At 44.2% G+C, this 22,002-nt stretch overlaps 1 protein-coding gene across 8 annotated transcripts in view; it reads left to right on the top strand.

Annotated features, from left to right (window-relative positions):
• The window catches only part of NDST1 (N-deacetylase and N-sulfotransferase 1), an 84,108-nt gene that overhangs the window by 31,606 nt on the left and 30,500 nt on the right, over positions 1–22,002 (top strand). For all 8 annotated transcript variants that reach the window (XM_018050151.1, XM_018050148.1, XM_018050150.1 and 5 more), the window contains 2 exons: positions 7,082–7,576; positions 10,419–10,506. In XM_018050151.1, coding sequence (XP_017905640.1) covers positions 7,082–7,576; positions 10,419–10,506 — 583 coding nt within the window. The remainder of the gene's footprint in view (positions 1–7,081; positions 7,577–10,418; positions 10,507–22,002) is intronic.

The raw sequence follows: 22,002 nt of genomic DNA, 5'->3' as shown, positions 1-22,002 counted from the left end.
CAGCCACGCTGTGCTGGGAGGACTGTGGTCTAGATGAGGGTGTCTCACGGTGTATTCTTTCACACACTAATGGAGTAGGATGCTCTGCCACTAGAAAAGGTTTTGTGGGCCAAGAAATTGAAGGCCCTTAGAAGTCCTGCAGTGGACCAACCTGGTGAGCTTTGTTCCCCAGCTGGCTTGATGACAAAACCCTTTATTTCGTGTCTCAGCATCTGGGGAATGCTGGCCTGGTTTATGGCTGGGCAGTGGCATAGCGTCAGACGGCTGCATTGTCTGCTTTCCCTTTGCTCCTGGCCTCTGTTCCCTTTCCTGCCATGAGCTTCATTATGCTCGATGCAGAGCCCCAGGCCTGAGAAACGTCGGCGTGGCTGACAGCTACGGAGTGCTCAAGCACAGCCACACACATCCTATGCACTTTATGTGAACTAACACATTTAACACTCATAGACCATCCTCCAAACCAGATGGAAGTCATCTTGATTTGAGAGAGAAGGAAACTGAGGCACGGAGGGGCAAAGCAGTGTCCCCACACTCAACACCTCTAATGAGCGTAGGCGTAGGATTTGAACCTAGGTGATCTGGTTCCACAGACTTTATTCCCAACACTGGGATGGGTCCAGGAGCATTGAAAACCACGTATTTAGTAGCATTTGCACCAGAGGCCACGCCCAGTGCCCAGAGCTCCCCTGGTTTCTGGGGACTAGTCAGTGGACTCTGGTCATTGGGTGCAGTGGGTACAACAGAGCTGGGATCCTCTCAGGCCCTGGTCCGTTGCTATACAGAAGGTGAACATTTGGCCCAGGGAGGGGCAGGGGTATGCTGAGTCTCCTGTGGGGCCTGTGGTCATTCCAGTTTTCCATGCTCTTTCCACCCTTCTTTGTAAGACAAGACCCCCTCTGTGGTTTTCATCAGGGGCTGGTGACTTTCCATTCTGACTGGAGCCATCTGGTGGTCAAGCTGCGTGTTTCTGCTCTTCTGTAAGAAACATGTGCTGCAGGTCGGGGGTTGGAACTCCAGGGGTCTGGAAGCGCCCACTTTCCAATGCCCACAGCACTGGACTCCCTGGTCAGTGGGAGAGCAGGGGCTGGAGAGTCCAGACTGTGGGTCAGCTCTTTCTGTCAGTTATAGACAGAGTGACCTTGGGCAGGATATTCAGCTGGTCTATGAGATGGAGCCAGTCACAGCACCCGCCTTTGTTGTGCCACATTGAAGACAGGACAGTGGACAGAAAGCACGAGCACAGTGCTTGGTACCCAGAGCCACCCAGGAAATGGCAGCTGGCTTGCCTTGTCATCTTACTCAGCACACACAACTGGGGGTGGATCTCTGTCTTGTGGCTCAGCCAACATGTGCCCCTGAAGTCCCTGAGGGCAGAGTCGGTCTTCATCAGTAGCCCTGTTTCCTGGCTGAGCCTGGCAGCTCCAGGTTCCCCTGGGTTGAGCACATCCTGACAGAGGCCTGACAAGGGCCACTAATGCTTTCTGTGCACACTTGTGTGTGTGTGTGTAAGTTACCTCAGTCGTGTCTGACTCTTTGCGACCCCATGGACTGTAGCCTGCCAGGCTCCTCTGTCCATGGGGATTCTCCAGGTAAGACGACTGTAGTGGGTTGCTGCATGCTCCTCCAGGGGACCTTTCAGACCCAGGGATCAAACCCCTACATTGGCAACTGGAGTCTTTGCCACTAGTGCCACCTGGGAAGCCCTGTTTGTACACTTACTCTGTGCCACACCCTCAGCTTATTGCCCTGCAGGCCTTGTTGTTCAGTTGCTCAGTCATGTCCAACTCTTTGTGACCCTATGGACTGCAGCACTTAGCATGCCAGGCTTCCCTGTCATTCACCATCTCCCAGAGATTGCTCAAACTCATGTCCATTGAATCGGTGACACCATTCAATCATCTCATCCTCTGTCACCCCCTTCTCCTCCTGCCCTCAATCTTCCCCAGCATCAGGGTCTTTTCCAAAGAGTCAGCTCTTCCCATCAGGTGGCCAAAGTGTTGGAGCTTCAACCTAAGCGTCAGTCCTTCCAATGAATAATCAGGGTTGATTACCTTTAACATTGACTGGTTTGATTTTCTCGCAGTCCAAGAGATTCTCAAGAGTCTTCCCCAGCACCACAGTTCAAAAGCATGAATTCTTCAGCGTTCAGCTCTCTTTATGATCCAACACTCACATCCATACATGACTACTGGAAAAACCATAGCTTTGACTAGACGGACCTTTGTTGGCTAAGTAATGTCTGTGCTTTTGAATACCATGTCTAGGTTTATCATAGCCTTATTTCCACGGAGCAAGCGTCTTTTAATCTCATGGCTACTGTCCCCATCCCCAGTGATTTGGGAGCCCAAGAAAATAAAGTCTATCACTGTTTCTACTTTTTCCCTATCTATTTCCCATGAAGTGATGGGATGGATGCCGTGATCTTAGTTTTTCGAATGTTGAGTTTTAAGCCAGCTTTTTCATTCTTCTCTTTTACTTTCATCAAGAGGCTCTTGACTTCCTCTTCGCTTTCTGCCATTAAACTGGTGTCATCTGCATATCTGAGGTTGTTGATGTTTCTCCTGGCAGTCTTGGTTCCAGCTTGTGAGTCATCTAGGCCGGCTTTTCACAGGATGTACTACTCTGCATACAAGTGAAATAAGCAGAGTGACGGTATACAACCTTGACGTACTCCTTTCCCCGTTTTGAGCCAGTCCATTGTTCCATGTTCGGTTCTGTTGATTCTTTTCCTGCCTACAGGTTTCTCAGGAGGCAGGAAAGGTGGTCTGGTATTCCCATCATTTTAAGAATTTTCCACAGTTTGTTGTGATCCACACAGTCAAAGGCTTTAGCATAGTCAATAAAGCAGAAGTAGATTTTTTTTTAATTCCCTTGCTTTTTCTAAGATCCAGCGGATGTTGGCAATTTGATCTCTGGTTCCTCTGTCTTTTTTGGATCCAGCTTGAACACCTGAAAATTCTTGGTTCACATACTGCTGAAGTCTAGGTTGAAGAATTTTGAGCATAATCTTGCTAGCATGTGAAATGTGCAATTGTGTGGTAATTTGAACATTCTTTGGCATTGCCCTTCTTTGGGATTGGAATGAAAACTGACCTTTTCCAGTTCTGTGGCCACTGCTGAGTCTTCCAAATTTGCTGGCATTTTGGGTGCAGCACTTTAAACAGTATCATCTTATAGGATTTAAAATAGCTCAGCTGGAATTCCATCACCTCCACTAGCTTTGTTCATAGTGAGTTTCGTAAGACCCACCTGACTTCACATTCCAGGATATCTGGCTCTAGGTAAGTGATCACACCATCATGGTTATTTGGGTCATTAAGACCTTTTTTGTACAGTTTCTCTGTGTCTTCTTGCCACCTCTTCTTCATCTCTTCTGCTTCTGTTAGGTCCTTGCTGTTTTTGTCCTTTATTGTGCCCATCTTTCCATGAAATGTTCCCTTGGTATCTCCAATTTTCTTGAGATCTCTAGTCTTTTTGTTGTTTTCCTCCATTTCTTTGCATTGTTCACTTATGAAGGCTTTCTTATCTCTCCTTGCTATTCTCTGGAACTTTGCATTCAGTTGAGTATATCTTTTCCTTTCTCCTTTGCCTTTCTCTTCTCTTCTTTTCTCAGCTATTTGTAAGGCCTCCTCAGACAACCACTTTGCCTTCTTGCATTTTTTTTTTCTTAGGTATGGTTTTGGTCAGTACCTCCTGTACAGTGTTACAAACCTCTGTCCATAGTTCTTCAGGCATTCTGTCTACTAGATCTAATCCCTTGAATCTATTCATCAACTCCACTGAATAATCGGAAGGGCTTTGATTTAGGTCAGACCTAAATGCTCTAGTGCTTTATCATATATAATTCTCATAAGTCCTGGTGAAGTGAGTACTTTGTTTTCAGGTGAGGAATTGAGGCTCCAAAAGTAACATGGCTGTCTAGACTGACACAGCTCATAAGTCTGAGCCAAGATTCAGCCACCACGCTCAGCTCTTTTAGCCCACTTGCAGGAGCAAACTGACCAATGGCTGTAAGACCTGAGGCCCTAAGAAGTAGTGCCTTGGGAAGTAGCACCCTGAGGTTTCCAAGGTCATGCAACCAGTTACTTCAGTCTGTACTGCTGCTGCTAAGTCGCTTCAGTTGTGTCCGACTCTGTGCGACCCCATAGATGGCAGCCCACCAGGCTCCCCTGTCCCTGGGATTCTCCAGGCAAGAATACTGGAGTATTGCCATGTCCTTCTCCAACGCGTGAAAGAGAAAAGCAACTCTCCGTGACCCCATGGACTGAAGCCCACCAGGCTCCTCCGTCCATGGGATTTTCCAGGCAAGAGTACTGGAGTGGGGTGCCATGTACTAGGCCTCCCCATTCCCAGGTCAGGGCTGTTCCTTCCTCTGCCTGATGACCCCACTGGAAGACTTGGTGTCTCCTGTGTGGGTCCCCAGTGCTGAAGAACAGGAATGATTCCTCTCCTTTGGGGCGAGCCCCACAGTGGGGATTCAGTCTCTGCCATGCTTATGGTTACTTTCCCTTCCCTTCCTAGACATTTGCTTTCACTGCAGATTGGGGTGGACAGTCAGTGACTTGGCTTTCTCCCTTCCTCGTCGCGTCCCAGCAGGCCAGCTGCCTGAGCTGCCAGCGCCTGGCAGTCAGTTCAGGATCGGGGCTTTGAAATGGGATCCCCCAGTGCCTGTGGTCCACTGTGGCCTCCCTGGCCACAGCAGGTGATGGACAGGGTCTGAGATGTCGCTGGCTCCCACTGCCTTTGTCCTCGGTGCTAGCTTAGTAGTCTTGGGGACTCTGGGGCTGGGGGAGGGGCCTCTCAGTTTGGGACTCTCAGCACAAGGGTGGGGAGTTGGCATGTGTTCCTGGTGTGTGGAGAGTGGAACACAGGCCCCTTACCTCAGCTTGTGAGGCCAGGGCCCTCCAGAGCCTTACAGAAAAGCACTTGTGCATGGAGGTTATTACTGAAAGGTGCCCTAGCACAAGGCTCGGCCCTCTCAAGTGTCCTTGCATGGCGCTCACAGGCCAGCTCTCCAGCATGGCCCAGCACACCACCCTGCCTCCCTCTCCAACCATTTGGCACCCTTTGTCCACTCTTGCTTTGTCCCACCGCACTCATTCCTCACACAGTGGTCAGATGGACCTTTAAAATGCAAATAGGAACCTGTCATCCCTCTGTTCAAATCCCATTGATGGAGTCTGTTGGCTTCCCAGTGCCACTTCCATCCTCCAGGGTCCTGCAGGTCTGGCCCCAGCTGACCTTTCTGCCTCTTCTCCCTGTTGATCACTCTGCTGGCCTTTCCATGTTCCTTGACTGTCGCACTCTCTCCAATCTCAGGACCTTTGCACTTGCTGTTCTTTGAACTTGGTTCCCACCTCTGCCCTAGTTGACACTTACTCATTCTTTAAATCTTAGTTCAGAAGTCCGTTTCCTAGCGAAGCCTCTCTTGAGCTAGCTGACTATGCTCAGTTACCTACTCTTCTAGAGCTCTGAACCTCTTCTGTGTAGTTGTGCCACATTGACGTTTTATGTGCATTTCCGCTATTTTGATTTCTCTCTTCTCTGCTTGCCTTTATAGTTCATAAGGGCAGGAGCAGTGTCTGTTTTCTCACCACATGCCTGTTACTTAACACAGTGCCTGGAATAGTGAATAATTGTAGGTTAAACAAATGAAATGTGTAATGAACAGCTGGCATGTGCCAGGTATTCGGGATCTGTCTGTTCTTTCTTTTTAAAAATTCAGTTGCTCATCAAATATGCCTTTTCTCCCACTGGGTGTCAAGCCTGTGCTGGCACCAGGGATCCAAGGTGGAAATGACATCATCCCTGCCCTTGAGAGGGCACAGACTGGCAGAGAGACTCTGAACAGATAGTGCCGCAGCCGAGGTGAGAGGTGCTGCAGCTGAGGCTTTAATATGGTCCCAGGGATGAGAAGAGGGCAGATGCATTGGGTTTTGAAGGATGAGCAAGAGTTTGTCAGGCCAAGAAGACACAAAGGAGCTGGCACAGGGACAAAGACAGATTGTACTACAACCAGAGGAAGGTGACTGGGAGGGTGAAGGACAAGGGGCAGGGGCTGTGGGTCTAGGGAAGAGGAAGGAGAGGGTGCTGTGGGTACTGTCTGAAGGTCCCTAGAGAGCTGGCAGCAGTGGATCCTGGGAGGAGACAGAGGCACAGGGAGCTGGACTCCTGCAGGGCGTGGCCTCGGGAGTGCTGGGGCGTCTAGGGGTTGGGAGCACTTTGCGGCGGAGTATCTCTTCCTGTACCCCCAGCAGTCTCCTGTGCTCTGATCTCTTCTCCGTGGACATTCGCCCAGGCTTTCTCCTGAAGGAGAGATGGTGTAGCAGAAGCCAGCTTGGAAAGCCCAGGCAGGGAACCCGGTGGTCAGGCGGGCGGGCTCTGGGGTCAGCCATCTGGCTGTGCGGTGTGGCTCGTCCTGACCACTGTGTCACCCAGGACGGCACCGCACTCAGAGCCTCGGTGTCCTTGCCTGTGAAGCGGGGCGACAGAGGCTGATGTGAGGACTGAAGGAGCGATGGTGACGCCGCCAGCCCTGTTGTGATCACTTTGCCAGGCTTAATGCTCACCCTCCACCAGCCCTGAGGGACTTGCTGCCATTCTTGGCCATGTTTTATAGCAGAGGAAACTGAGGTGTGAGGAGTTTACATAACTTGCTCAAGGTCAGGCAGACTGGTGGCGGAATCCATGTGCTCCACTGCTAGCTTTCCCATGTGTGATTTTGGACAGGTTACCTAGCCTTTCCGGACCTGGTCTCCTTGTCTGTATATCGGAGATGCCTCCATCGTGGGGCTGCTGGGAGGATTACAGGGCCCCTTCATGTAAAGTACGCAAGCCTGGCTCCTGGCTTTGGGAAGCCGTCCTGTGTGTTAGCTGGTGTAGTACTGAGATGGGCGGAGTGGGGCATGCTACATTCACACAGGCTCAGGAGTGTGATGAGGCCTCCGGGAATGAGAGCGGGTACTGCTGACCTTCCTGTTCTCTGCCCATCTCAGTATTACACCTGAGATTCCATGGTCCCAGGAGGCTGTGGATCTGATGGCTGTCTTCCCCCTCCCCTCTCCTCCCCTCCCTGCTGCAGGCCAATGAGAACAGCCTGCTGAGCGCGCAGCTCAAAGGTTTCCCCCTGTTCCTGCACTCGAACCTGGGCCTGAAGGACTGCAGCATCAACCCCAAGTCCCCGCTGCTCTACGTGACCCGGCCCAGTGAGGTGGAGAAGGGCGTGCTGCCCGGCGAGGACTGGACTGTGTTCCAGTCGAACCACTCCACTTACGAGCCGGTGCTGCTGGCCAAGACGCGCTCGTCTGAGTCCATCCCGCACCTGGGCGCGGACGCCGGGCTGCACGCCGCGCTGCACGCCACGGTGGTCCAGGACCTGGGCCTGCACGACGGCATCCAGCGTGTCCTTTTTGGGAACAACCTCAACTTCTGGCTGCACAAACTCGTCTTCGTCGACGCCGTGGCCTTCCTCACGGGCAAGCGCCTCTCGCTGCCTTTGGACCGCTACATCCTAGTGGACATCGATGACATCTTCGTGGGCAAGGAGGGCACACGCATGAAGGTGGAGGACGTGAAGGTATGGCTGGGGGTGCCAGCGGGGGCAGGGGACGCCTCAGCACCATCAGCGTCTGCTGTCCCCACTGTGACTTTGCTCTCTGTACCTCCTTTATGCTGTCTGTCCCCCTCCCTTGGCTGTTTGGTTCTATTGTCTTCTTCGCAGCAGGTTGCCATTTAAAATTATTTGAAGTACTGAATATAGAGGAATTTTGCTTCTGGATATGTGGGGCTCAGGAACATAACTACTGAGAGATGGGAGCTGTGCAGAGTTGTTTACCTACCTCTTAATCCAGACATGATTTTTAACTCTCAAAAATGTGTATGTCAGTATCAAAGCTCCTCCAAAACTCATAAAACAAGAATTAGAGCTTAAATTATACACAAGGCATACTTTAACTGAGCTCTGTATAGATGGTGGAAGGCATGTATTTAATTAAAAAAATGTTTACCTAACTTAACTAACTGTATGTAAAAGCATTTTGCAAGCCATGAAATTTTACACGTTTCACTGTAAAAGAGACACCTACAAATTAAGACCATTAAGCATTCTCTAAAAGACAGCTTCCATCTACTCACTATTTTACTCAGGGTTATGCAAAGGGAACAACATCACTTGTGTAAATGGGGAAATCAGTATCACATGCCATAAATAGAGGGCAGCCATAACAATGGATCCAGTGAAAACAAAACAGGGGATTAAATTCTAGCGAAGTCCTGCTGCCTACTGACCGCCTGTCCTCTCTTATGTGAGATTAGTGAGAGTTAGAAATGTATTAGCACCAAACCAAGACTTTTTTTTTGATGTTAGGAGGAGTGAAAGAGACTTTACAGGAATGCTTTCCTCCCATGGGTGTTGTGTTGGGATTCTCTGTAGGTCCTGAAAGGGCCATAGTGGGTAGGGCCCCCGGGGTGAGGGGCAGGGGGATGTGTTGACTCTTCCTTGGTCCAGAGTGAACTCTCTGCTCCTCCTTACACCTCCAGAGGAGAAGAGCAGAGCAGGGACTGTTGGGGAGCAGGCAGTGTCTGGGGAGTCAAGACCTGGGTTCAAGTCCCAGTCTGCCCCTAAGTGGGTAACCTGAGTACACCCCTTCCTTTGTCTGAGCCTCAGCAGTGAAATGACAAGATGGGGTGGGTGGGAGGGCCCTGGATGGCTGGGGTGGGGGTGGGGTGTGTGTGCAGGTGCCAGGCTCTGAGCTCTCTGCCCCACTTTTAGGACAGGGCAGTATTGCTTTTTTACATGTTTGCTTCTGAGATTTCACCTCCTCAAGGGCTCCTCTGTTGGAAGAAAGTTTTGTGACAACTCCTCGTGAGCCTTCCAGCTGAGGCTTCATACAATGCCACAACCCACCTCCCACAGAGTAGATTACTCTGTTTTCTACCTAGGTCATTCTTCCAGTGGCCCAGCCTTGCTCTTTCCTCTGTAACTTAGGTCTTTGCTCCCTGTCCAGGATGAGTCCTTGAGAGGTCCAGGGTTGGCCCCAGAAGGAAATCAGGCTGCCAGACTCACTGTGTCTCCCATGAACCCCAGACTTGGCCTCTTGGTTCTTATTTTCCCCATTTTTAGAGTGAGAAGAGTGCTAGCAGTTTGGAGCTGTTTCTGTAGAAGAGTACCAACAGAGATGCCTTCTTCCACGCACGCAGCTCAGTGGAGACTGCTGAGCCCTCCAGCAGCGGGTCCCATTTGCCTTAAGCATCCTTTTTAAAGTCAGAATGGACAGCTTAAAAAAATTTTTTTCTTCAGTCCCAAGCACTGGTGACAACTGAGCTTTTCTTTCAGAAACATGAATGTTGCCTCATTAACTTGTACAGTACGAGCTGTCCAGTACAACTTAAGTAATACCAACAGCAGCTTTTATTCAAGGCTTGGCAAGCTCCAGGCTCTGTGTTCAGCCCTTTCTGTGTGTTGCCTCATCTGATCCTCACAGCAGCTTTGTGAGATGGATATTGTTTTAAATCCCGTTTTACAGAGGCAGATACTAAGATTCAGAAAGGTGAAGTGACTGGCCCAAGGCAACACAGCTAGGGCGTGGATATCCATGAGGTAGTGCATGGCCCCAGGAGAGCCAGGACTTTCTGTTTGCAAAGTGTTCTGATAGCAGGCTCTTGCAGGTTTCCCAGCAGCCTTGCACATCATGCCTGGTAGGGATTTTTTGAGTCCCTACTCCAGAGGACAACTGTTTGTTTGACAAGGGTCAGCATCCCTTCACTGACATGCAAAGCACTGGGTGTGCCATGCATGGAAACGCTGCATTGCTGGACACACAGTACATCTTTGGAAAAGTTGTGGTCCTTTGATATCAGCCTTTTAGTCACCAGTGAGGTGAAATCCCCCTTATTTGGCAGATGGAGACGTGAGGCTCACAGTGGCAGTGACTGCAGGCGTGGCGATGCCACCATTTTTCATCATTTGCCAAAATGCCAGGCTGTTTTACATGTAGTATCTCATTTAGAGTCCCATGAGAGAGCTGTTGTTATCCCCATTTCACACCTAGGGAAACTGAGGCCTGGAGAAGTTGCTAAACTTTCTCAAGGACACAGCAGTACCAGGCTTAGGGTCTAGGCCTTGTCTGGCTGGAGGCCTGGTGGAGGTGGCGGCACAGGCTGGCTTCGTGGGAACGGGGCGTGCACAGTCACAGAGGGCCCCATGCTTTGAAGACGCCCACACAAGGTGATCCTCTGCTGTTGCCTTCCTGACATTTTTAACAATTTTTGTGCAAACATCCCTATTCTTATTTTTCCCTGGGCCCTGCAGCCTTTGTAGCTGGTCCTGTTGGAGCCAGACCCTTGATGTGGGCCCTCATGGGAGGAGCAGGAGCTCCTGGCTTCCTCTCACCCCACTGTCCCCACTCTGCCTATCCTAGGCCCTGTTTGATACACAGAACGAACTACGGACACACATCCCAAACTTCACTTTCAACCTGGGCTACTCAGGGAAATTCTTCCACACAGGTAAGTGGGCCTGGCTCTGCCCCTACTCACAACTTCCACGGGCCCTTAGCATCCGGACCCTCGGAGTGCAGTGCCGTGGGGACAACAGGAGAGTGCATGGACCCATTTAGGGTAACATTTGACCTGACCCCTGTGGCCTCTTCCAGAACCACACAGCCCACAGAGCAGTCACAGCCCTAGGTAGAGGGCATTTGGGGGTAGCAGTGATGTGACGATAGCCCCCAGTTCATCCCCAGCCCCCAGGCTCTGCTGTCCTGGGAGTGGGCATCTTCTGCCTCTCGTCTGTCTCACCCCCACCTTTAATATTCCTTGTACTACTTCTGCCTTACAAAGGAATTGGTTGAATTTTAAGAATATTACAGAAATATATAGCAGAGAAAGTGAAAAGGCACTATAATTGTACCCACCCCAGAGATGAGCACTGTCATGAGTTTATTTTCTTTCTTTTTAAAATTTTATTGATGTATAGTTGATTTACAGTGTTGTATTAGTTTCAGGTGTACAGAAAAGTAATTCAGTTATACATATATACATATCCATTCATTTTTAGATTCTTTCCTCATATAGGTTATCCCAGAATATCGAGGAGAGTTCCCTGTGCTATACAGCGGGTGCTCGTTGGCTCTCTCTCTCATTTATGGTCGTGTGTACATGTTAATCCCATACTGCTGATTATCCCTCTCCCTTCTTTGGTAACCATAAGTTTGTTTTCCATATCTGTAACTGTTTCTGTTTTGTGACTAAGTTCATTTGTATCATTTCTTAGAAATCAGATTCTGCTTATGAGATACGATATTTACTTTGGCTTATTCAGTGTGATAATCTGTAGTATCCATGTAGCTGCAAATGGCATTATTTCATTCTTTTTAATGGGTGAGTAGTAGGTACTGTCAGTTGCTCAGTCGTATCCGACTCTTTGCGATCCCATGGACTGTGCCCTCCAGGCTCCTCTGTCCGTGGGATTCTCCAGGTAAGAATACTGGAATGGATTGCCATTCTCTTCTCCAGAGGATCTTCCTGACCCAGGAATTGAACTTGGGTTTCCTGCGTTGCAGGCAGATTCTTTACCATTTGAGCTACTATATGTGCCTCCTCTTTATCCATTCTCCTGTGGGTGGACATTTAGGTGGTTTCCTTGTCTTGGCTGTTGTAAATAATGCTGCAGCGAACATTATGGTACATGTATCTTGTCAAATTATGGTTTTCTCTGAATATGTGCCCAGAACTGGAATTGCTGGATCATATGGTAGCTCTATTTTAGTTTTTTAGGAAACCTCCATAACATTCTGCCTAGTGGCTATACCAGTTTACATTCCTGCCAACAGTGTAGGAGGATTCCCTTTTCTCCTCACCCTCTTCAGCATTTACTGTTCGCATATTTTTTTGATTTTTTTAATTGGAGCATTGTTTTACAGTGTTGGGGGGATCTCTGCCTTACATCAGTGAAAATCGGTCATGATCATATATGTATATATATCCCTCCCTCTAAGCCTCCCCAGCCCCCTGGCCTGCTCCACTCCTCTGCATCGTCGCAGAGCACCGTGCAGAGCTCTCTGTGTATTGTTTGCATAGGTTTTGATGATGGCCATTCTGACTGGTGTGAAGTGATAGGTCACTGTATTTGGCTTTCCATTTCTCTGATATTTAGTGATGTTGAGTATCTTTTCATGTGCTTTTTGGCCATCTGTATGTCTTCTTTGCGAAAACGTCTGATCTTCTGTCTATTTTTTGATTGTGTTGTTTTTCGACCTAGAGCTTCATGAACAGTTTTGTGTCTATTTTGGAGATTAATCCCTTGTCAGTCACTTTGTTTACAAATATTTTCTCCTATTTTGTGGATTGTCTTTCTGTTTATGGTTTCCTTTGCTGTGAGGAAACTTTTGAGTTTGAGTCCCATTTGTTTATTTTTGTTTTTATTTTCATTACTCTGGAAGGTTAATTCAAAAAGATCTTGCTGCAATTTATGTCAGAGTGTTCTGCCTGTGTTTTCCTCCAAGAGTTTTATAATGTCCAGCCTTATATTTAGTTTTTGATCCATTTTTAGTTAATTTTTGTGTCTGGTATTAGAGAATAATTTCATTCTTTTGCATGTAGCTGTCCAGTTTTCCTGGCACCATTTATTGAAGAGACTGTCTTTTCTCCAGTGTGTAGTCTTGCCTCCTTTGTCATAAGTTAATTGCGCATAAGTGCGGGGTTGTGTTTCTGGGCTTGCAGTCCTGTTCTGTTGACCTGTATTTCTGCTTTTGTACCAGTAGCATGCCTCTTGGTGACTGGGCTTTGTAGTGTAGTCTGAAGTCAGGGAGCCTGATCCCTCCGCCTGCATTTTCCTTTCTCAGCATTGCTTTGGCTATTCAGTCTTTCGTGACTCTGTACAAACTTAAAATATTTGTTCTAATTCAGTGAAAAATGCTATTGGTAATTCGATAGGGATTGCATTGAATCTGTAGATTGTTTTGGGTAGTACAGTCATTTTGACAGTATTGATGCTTCCAATCCAAAACCATGGTGTATCCCTCCGTTTCTGTCATCTTCTGTTTCCTTTCATCAGCATCTTATAGTTTTCATAGTACAGACCTTTTGTCTTACATGGGTTTGTTCCTAGGTATTTTATTCTTTTTGATGTGATGATAAATGGGATTGTTTTCTTAATTTCTGTTTCTGACCTTTATTGCTCGTGTGTAGGAAAGCAAGTGATTTCTTTGTATTAATTTTGTACCCTGCAACTTTACCAAATTGATCAATGAGTTATAGTAATTTACTAGTACCATCTTTAGGATTTTCTGTGTATAGTATCATGTCATCTGCAAACAGTGGCAATTTTACTTCTTTTCCAATTTAGATTCCTTTCATTTCTTTTTCTTCTTTGATTGCCAATGCTAGGACTTCTAAAACTATGTTGAATAAAAGTGTGGCAGAGGACATCCTTGCCTTGTTCCTGATTTGTAGGGGATGGTTTCAGCTTTTCACTATTGAGAATGGTATTAGCTGTGAGTTTGTCATATATGGCCTTTAGTATGTTGAGGTAAGTTCCCTTTATGCCCACTTTCTGCAGTGTGTTTTTTTTTTTTTAATCATAAATGGGTGTTGCATTTTGTCAAAAGCTTTCTCTGCATCTGTTGAGATGATCATATGGTTTTTGTTCTTCAGTTTGTTAATGTGGCGTGTCACATTGATTTGTGGGTATCGAAGAATTCTCGCATCCTTGAGATAAATCCCACTTGATGGTGGTGTGTGATCCTTCCAGTGTATCGTTGGATTCAGTTTGCTGCTATTTTGTTGAGTGTTTTGTGTCTCTGTTCAGTAGTTCCTTTTGTGTGTGCTGTGTCTTTGGTTGGTGTCAGGGTGATGGTGGCCTCATAGAATGAGCTTGGGAATATTTCTTCTCTGCAGTTTTTGGGAAGAGTTTCAGAAGGATAGGATAGGCATTAACTCTCCTCTAAATGTTTGATAGAATTTGCCTGTGTAGCCCCCTGGTTATGGACTTTTGTTTTGGGAGTTTAAAATCACTGTTTCAGTTTCAGCACTTGTGACTGGTCTGTTCATATTTTCTGTTCCTCCTGGTTCAGTCTTGGAAGGTTGTGTCTTTCTCAGAATTTGTCCATTTCTTCTAAGTTGTCCGGTTTTTTTTTTGCATATAGTTTTTGTGCGTATGTGTGTGTGGTCATCTTATGATCCTTTGTGTTTCTGTGGTGGTCATTGTATAACTTCTTCATTTCTAATTTTATTGATTTGCACCCTTTGCCACTTTTTTTCTGAGAAGTTTGGCTAAAGGTTTATCAGTTTTATCTTTTCAAAGAACTAGGTTTTAGGTTCATTGATCTTTTCCATTGTTTTCTTTGTCTCTATTTCACTGATTTTTTGCTGTGATCTTTATGATTTCTTTTCTTTTACCAACTTTGGGTTTTGTTACTTCTTGTTTCACTAGTTGCTTTAAATGTAAAGTTAGGTTGTTTATTTGAGATTTTTATTGTGAGGTAAGATTGTATTTGCTGAGTCCCATAGGTTTGCTATTTTTTTATTTGTCACTTGTCCCTAGTTATTTTTTTATTACCTCTTTGATTCTTTCATTGATCCGTTGGTCGTTTAGTAACATATTGTACAGTCTCCACATATTTATGTGTTTTACATTTTTTCCCCAGTAATTGATTTCTAATCTCATAGTTTTGTGGTCAGAAAAGATGCTTGATGTGATTTCAATTTTCTTAAATTTACCAAAGCTTGATTTTGGCCTATGATGTGATCTGTCCTGGGGAATACTCCATGTGTACCATAGAAGGTGTTTCCTGTTTTCTATAAATATCAACTAAGTCTGTTTGGTCTAATGTTTCTTTTAGGGCCCATGTTTCCTTGTTTATTTTTTTCGTCTGGCTGAAAAATCCCCCACTATTGTGTGTCACTGTTTCTGCTTTTATGACCATTAGCATTTACTTTATATATTAAGGAGCTCCTATTTTGAGTGCTTATATATTTACAACTTAAAAAAAATGACAAGAAACAAGGAAGGGCACAATGTAATGATCAAGGGATTAATCCAAAAACAATATATGACGATTGTTATATACACATACCCATTATCCTTTAAACTCTTTCCCATCCAGGCTGCCATATAGCATTGAGCACAGTACCATATGCCATACAGTAGGATTTGATGCTTATCCATTTTAAATATAGCGGGTGTGTTCACATGTATCCCAGACTCCCTACAACCCCTTCTCCCTGCCCTTCACCCCTGGCAACCATAAGTCATTCTTAAGTCTGTGAGTCTATTTTGTTTTCTAAATAAGTTAGCGTGTATCCTTTCTTTTTAAATTCCCCATACAGGGAATATTTTGTGGTATTTCTTCCATCTCTGTCTGATCTTCTTTACTCAATATGAAAATCTCTCTGTCCGTCCATGAGGCTGCAAATTGCATTATTTCATTCTTTTTAGTGGCTAAGTAATATCTCCTGAATAGGTGTTGCACTTTTTCTTTCTCCATTCCTCTGTTGATGGACATCTAGGTGGCTTCCAAGTCTTGGGTATTGTAAACAGTGGTGCAGTGGACCCTGAGGTGCGGGTATCCTTTGGAATGCTAATTTCTTCTAGATGTATGCCTTGGAGTAGGATTGCTGGATCGTGGGGTAGTTCTGTATACAGTTTTATAAGGAACCTCGGTAGTGTTCTCTGTAATGCGTGTACCCATTTACACTCCCTCCAGCAGTGTAGGGGGCTCCATTTTCTCCACACTCTCTCCAGCATTTATTGTTTTTAAACTTCTTTTTATAATGGCCATTCTCACCTATGTGCAGTGGTATCTCATTGTAGTTTTAATTTCCATTTGTTTGATAATTAGTGATGTTGAACATCTTTTCATGTTCTGTTGGCCATTTGTGTGTCTGCTTTGAGATGTGTCTGTTTAGGTTTTGGGTCCAATTTTGCATTCTGTTGTTGGCATCTTTTATATATTCTGAACATTAAACCCATAGGAGGCCTACAGTGTTCCAGCATTTTTGCCCTCCTCTAGGTTGTCTTTTCACTCGTGTGAGAATGTCCTGTGATGCGTGGAAGTTTCTTATTTTTTTTTTTTTTTTAAGGCCAATGTCTGATTTTCATTGTTTTCTGTGCCTTAGGTGTCAAATTGAAGGTTCCAACACCAAATTGAAGGTCAGGGAGATATTCAGCCTTTTTTTCTTCTACAGTTCTATAGCTTAGTTCCAGCATTTTAGGCCTTGAGGCATTGTGCATTAAATTTTGTGTATGGTATGAGGGAAGGTCCACTGTAAAGGTTTTGCACGTGAGGTCTGAGTTTTGCAGTGCCATTTGTTGGATCTGTTCTTGGCCCAGCGACCAGTCTTAGCACTTCTATCAGAAATCAAGTGAAATTAGAAGTGAAGGTTTGTTTCTTTGTTCTCAAGTCTATTCCATGGTCTGTATGTCTGTGCTACTGCAGTAATACACATCTGGAATACTATTTGGCTTTTCAGTGTCCCTTGGAATTCCATGAGAATATTATGATGTTTTTACCAATTCAGAAAACAAAATCAGATTGAATAGGAATGAAATGAATCTCTATTTTTACTGAATAGTATTATTATTTGAACATTACTAGGCATTCTAATATATTTAAACATGTTGTTTTCCAATTATTTAGGTTTCTTTAAGCAGTGTTTTAGAGTGTTCAGGGTAGAAGTGTTTCACATCCTTGACTGAATTCTGAAATATTTTATATTATGTTTAATTTTTTTTGAAGTATAGTTGTTATTCAATGTTGTGTTAGCTTCAGGCATACAGCAAGTTGAATCAGTTAAATTATTCGTATATCCACTGTCTTTTAGGTTCTTTTCACATAGGGTTAATGCAGGATACTAAATAGAGTTCCCTGTGCTGCACAGTAGGTTGTTACTAGTCATCTATTTTATATACAGTAATGTGTGTATGTTGATCCCAGTCTTGTAATTTATCCCTTTCAGCCACCCCTCACTTTCCCTACTGGTAACCATAGGTTTGTTTTCTGTATCTGTGTTATCAATAATTGCATTTATGGCAACATTTCAGATTTTGGATATAAGTGGTATCATGTGGTATTTGTCCTTTTCTGTCTGACTTACATCACTGGCTGTGAGAATCTCTGTGTCCATCCATGTTTCTGCAAAGAACATTATTTTGTTCATTTTTATGGCTACTAATACTCCATTGTATATATGTACCACTTTACCCATTGTCTGCTAGTAGGTACCTGTGTGGCCTCCATGTCTTTGCTATTGTAAACAGTGCTGCCATGAACCCTGGGGTGCATGTGTCTTTTTGAATAATAGTTTTCTCTGGATATATGCCCTGGAATGGGATTGCTGGATCTTATGGTATTAATAGTTCTGTTTATTGTTTTTTAGGGAACTTGTATTTTCTTCTTCATCATGGTTATACCCGTGTACATTCTCACCATTTGTGTAGGAGAGTTCCCTTTTCTCATTACCCTCTCCAACATTTATTTATAGATTTTTAAAAAAAACTTTCGTATGCATTTATTTTTTGCTGTGTTTACTCCTGGACTATCAATTTTTATTTATTTACTTTCTTCTGGGATATCTTTTTCTTCTGCACAACCTCCTCTTCTGGTTTAGGAACAATGTTTTCTTCCAGTTAGCATCATCTCAGTGTGGCAGGGAGGGCTCACTTGTGGGTCGATCTGACCATGAGTCTCTAAGTCCTGTGCTGCCTCCTGGGGTCTTTGTTCACCTGAATGTGCTCAATGACCACAGAATCTATATCTTTGCCCTTAAGTTCAGCACTCTCTGCATTTCTGAGCATGTGCAGTAAAAATTCAGCAGTCTTTTTGGACCACTCTTTGGCCTGTGCACACCTACCAACTCCACGCTGGAATGATGGAATGGCACGCATTGCCTCTTTACGGTGACATCCTTCAGATATTGGTGGCTTTTCAGATATGCATACACTTAATGGCCTGGGTGGTTTCTCTAGTGTTCTTAAAGTGAACACAAAGATTTGAACCTCTTGATCTGTGTGATTTGTGGGGTTTTCTGGGTCAAGTGTGTTGTGCTCCATTTTTAGAGATAACATCAGACCCTGTTGGTTTTATGATGATGGCCATTGTGACCTGTATGACAAGACATCTCATTGTAGTTCTGATTTCCATTTCTCTAGTAATTGGTGGTATTGAGCATCTTTTCATTTGCTGTGGGCCATTTGTATGTCGTCTTAAGAGAAATATCTGCTCAGATTTTCGGATCACTTTTAAATTGTGTTGTTGGCATCTTAAACCCGTAGCAGGCCTCTGGTTTGTAAATATTTCTGCCAACCTCTAGTTGTCCTTTCACTCTCATGAGAATGTCCTGTGACACATGGAAGTTCTTAACTTTTTTGATGACCAGTATATCTAATTTTCATTGTTTTCTATGCCTTTGGCTTCACATTTTAGGACCCATAACCCAGGCCATTGTCATGGAGATGTGTCTGTTTTCATCTGTAGTTCTTAGTTTACGCTGAGGGTTTCTTTCTGTGTTCCAAGTAGACTCGATGGTTTGTATGTCTATTTGAATGCAGTAACACACTTTTGCAAGGTAAATTTGGCTCTTGAGCATCCGTTGGAATTCCAAATAAATATTAGGAATTTTTCTCCCACTTCAGGGGGAAAAAAAAAAATCTCTGAACAGGAATGAAATGAATCTGTATATTGGGCTGACTAATATTGTTATTTGAGCAAAAGTAAGCATTCTAATATTTAAACATGGGTTGCTTTCCAATTATTTAGGTCCTCCTTAAGCAATGTTTTTGAGTTTTCAAGGTAGAAGCTTTTCATTTCCTTGATTGAATTCTGAAATATGTTATATTATGTTTAAATTTTTATTAGAGTTTAGTTGGTATACAGTGTTCTATCAGTTTCTGGCATTCAGCAAAGTGAATTAGTTAGATCTATACCTGTATGCACTCGGTTATAGATTCTTTTCACATAGGAATTAATGCAGAATACTGAATAATAGAGTTCCCTGTGCTATATAGTAGGGCCTTATTGGTTATTTGTTGTATAGATATAGTATAGATATATAGATATAGTAGTGTATATATGTTGATCCCAGTCTCCTAATTTATGCCTCTCAGCCACCCCTCACTTTCCCCTCTGGTAACTATAGGTTTATTTTCTATATCTATTTTGTAAATAAGTTCATTTATACCAACTTTTTAGATTCTGCATATGAATGATATCACATGATATTTATCATTTTTTGTCTGACATATCACTGACTATGAGAATCTCCTGGTCCATCCATGTTGCTGTAAATGGTGGTATTTCATTCATTTTTATGAACTCCATACTCCATTGTACATGTGTACCGCTTCTGCTTTACCCATTTGTCTGTCACTGGATACTTAAGTTACTTCCATATCTTGGCTTTTGTAAACAGTGTTGCAGTGAACCTTGGCATCCATGTATCTTTTTGAATAATGGTTTTCTCTGGATATATGTCTTCGAGTGGGATTGCTGGCTCATATGGTAGTTCTGTATACAGATTTTTAAGGAACCTGAATATTCTCCATCATGGTTGTATCCATTTACATTCCCACCAGTAGTGTAGGAGAGTTCCCTTTACTCCTCACCCTCTCCAGTGTTTATTGTTTGTAGATTTTTTGATGATGGTCGTTCTTTTTTCTTTTACCTTTTAATTTTGTATTGGAGTGTAGCTGGATACCAATGTGATAGTTTCAGGTGGCTAGCAGAGGGACTCAGCCATACATATAAATGTATGCATTCTCCCCAAACTCCCCTCCCATCCAGGCTGCCATGTAACACTGAGCAGAGTTCCATGTGTTACATTATAGGTCCTTGTTGGGTTATCCATTTAAACTATAGCAGTGTGTACTTGTCTATCCCCAACTAATTATACCCTCTATCCTTCCCACCTGGGAGTTACAGGTTCATTCTCTTAAGTCTGTGATTCTGTTTCTGTTTTGTAAATGAATTCATTTGTATCATTTCTTTCTACATTCCACATACAACAGATGTTATGTGATATTTCTCCCGTGTGTTACTTACTGTATGACAGCCTCTAGTTCCATCCATGTTGCTGCAGATGGCATTGTTTCATTCTTTTTAATGGCTGAGTAGTGTTTAATTGTACACATACCACATCTTCTTTATCCTTTCCTCTGTGAGTGATCATTTAGGTGGCTTCCATGTTTGGGCTGTTGTAAACAGTGCTACCGTGAACGCTGCGGTGCATCTGTCTTTTAGAATACTGATTTTTCCCGATAAATGCCCTGGAGTGGGACTGCTGGATCGTATCGTACATAGTTCCATACATAGTTTTTTAAGGAACCTCTATATTCTTCTTCATCATGGTTGTACCCATTTACATTCCCACCTGTAGTGTAGGAAAGGTCTCTTTTCTCCACATCCTCTCCAGCATCTATTGTTTGTAGGTTTTTTGATGATGGCCATTCTGACCTGTGTGAGGTTGTATCTCATTATAGTTTTGATTTCCATCAGTCAGTTATATTCTGCATCTTTTATGTGCTCTGGGCCACTTGTATTTCTTTTCTAGAGAAACGTTTTTTTAGTTTTTTGCTAATTTTAAAATTGTGTTGTCGACATCTTTTACCTATTCTGGATATTAATCCCATAGTCAGTCTGTGGGTTTGCAAACATTTTTTGCCATTCTCTTGCTTGTCTTTTCACTCTTTTGAGAATGTCCTGTGATGCATGAAGATTTATTTTTTTGAAAGCCAGTGTATCTATTTTTCATTGTTTTCTATGCTTTTGGTATCATATTTAGTGAACTCTGAACAAAGCCAAGGTCATGGAGATGTTCATATATGTTTTTTCTACATAACTGTAGGTTCAGTTCAGTTCTGTTGCTCAGTTGTGTTCGACTCTTTGCAACTCCATGAATCGCAGCATGCCAGGCCTCCCTGTCTATCATCAACTCCCGGAGTTTACCCAAACCCATGTTCATTGAGTTGGTGATGCCATCCACCCATCTCATCCTCTGCTGTCCCCTTCTCCTCCTGCCCTCAATCTTTCCCAGCATCAGGGTCTTTTCAAATGAGTCAGCTCTTCGCATGAGGTGGCCAAAGTACTGGAGTTTCAGCTTCAACATCAGTCCTTCCAATGAACACCCAGGACTGATCCCCTTTAGGATGGACTGGTTGCATCTCCTTGCAGTCCAAGGGACTCTCAAGAGTCTTTACAACACCACAGTTCAAAAGCATCAATTCTTTGGCACTCATCTTTCTTTATAGTCCAACTCTCACATCCATACATGATCACTGGAAAAACCATAGCCTTGACTAGATGGACCTTTATTGACAAAGTAATGTCTCTGCTTTCTAATATGCTCTCTAGGTTGGTCATAACTTTCTCTCCAAGGAGTAAGCGTCTTTTAATTTCATGGCTCCAGTCACCATCTGCAGTGATTTTGGAGCCCCCCCAAAAAAATCAGCTACTGTTTCCACTGCTTCCCCATCTATTTCTCATGAAGTGATGGGACCAGATGCCATGATCTTTGTTTTCTGAATGTTGAGCTTTTAGCCAACTTTTTCACTCTCCTCTTCCACTTTCATCAAGAGGCTCTTTAGTTCCTCTTTGCTTTCTGCCATTAGGGTCATGTCATCTGTATATCTGAGGTTATTGGTATAGCTCCTGGCAATCTTGATTCCAGCTTGTGCTTCATCCAGCCTGGTATTTCACATGATGTACTCCGCATATAAGTTAAATAACCAGAGTGATGATGTTCAGCCTTGTTGTACTCCCTTGCCAATTTGAACCAGTCTGTTGTTCCATGTTTGGTTCTAACTGTTGCCTCTTCACCTGCACACAGGCTTCTCAGGAGGCAGGTAAGTTGGTCTGCTATTCCCATCTCTAAGTGTTTTCCATGATAGGTTTGTTTTCTATATCTGTGACCCTAATTCTGTTTGTAAATAAGTTCATTTGTACCAACTTCTTAGATTTTGCTTATAAAGTGATATCATATGGTACTTGTCATTTCTGTTTGACTTAATCA

Source organism: Capra hircus, chromosome 7 (genome assembly GCF_001704415.2).
Source record: "Capra hircus breed San Clemente chromosome 7, ASM170441v1, whole genome shotgun sequence".
Taxonomy (NCBI): domain Eukaryota; kingdom Metazoa; phylum Chordata; class Mammalia; order Artiodactyla; family Bovidae; genus Capra; species Capra hircus.
The sequence above is the reverse complement of the archived record's forward strand: the minus strand, read 5'-3'. Positions and strand labels throughout refer to the sequence as shown.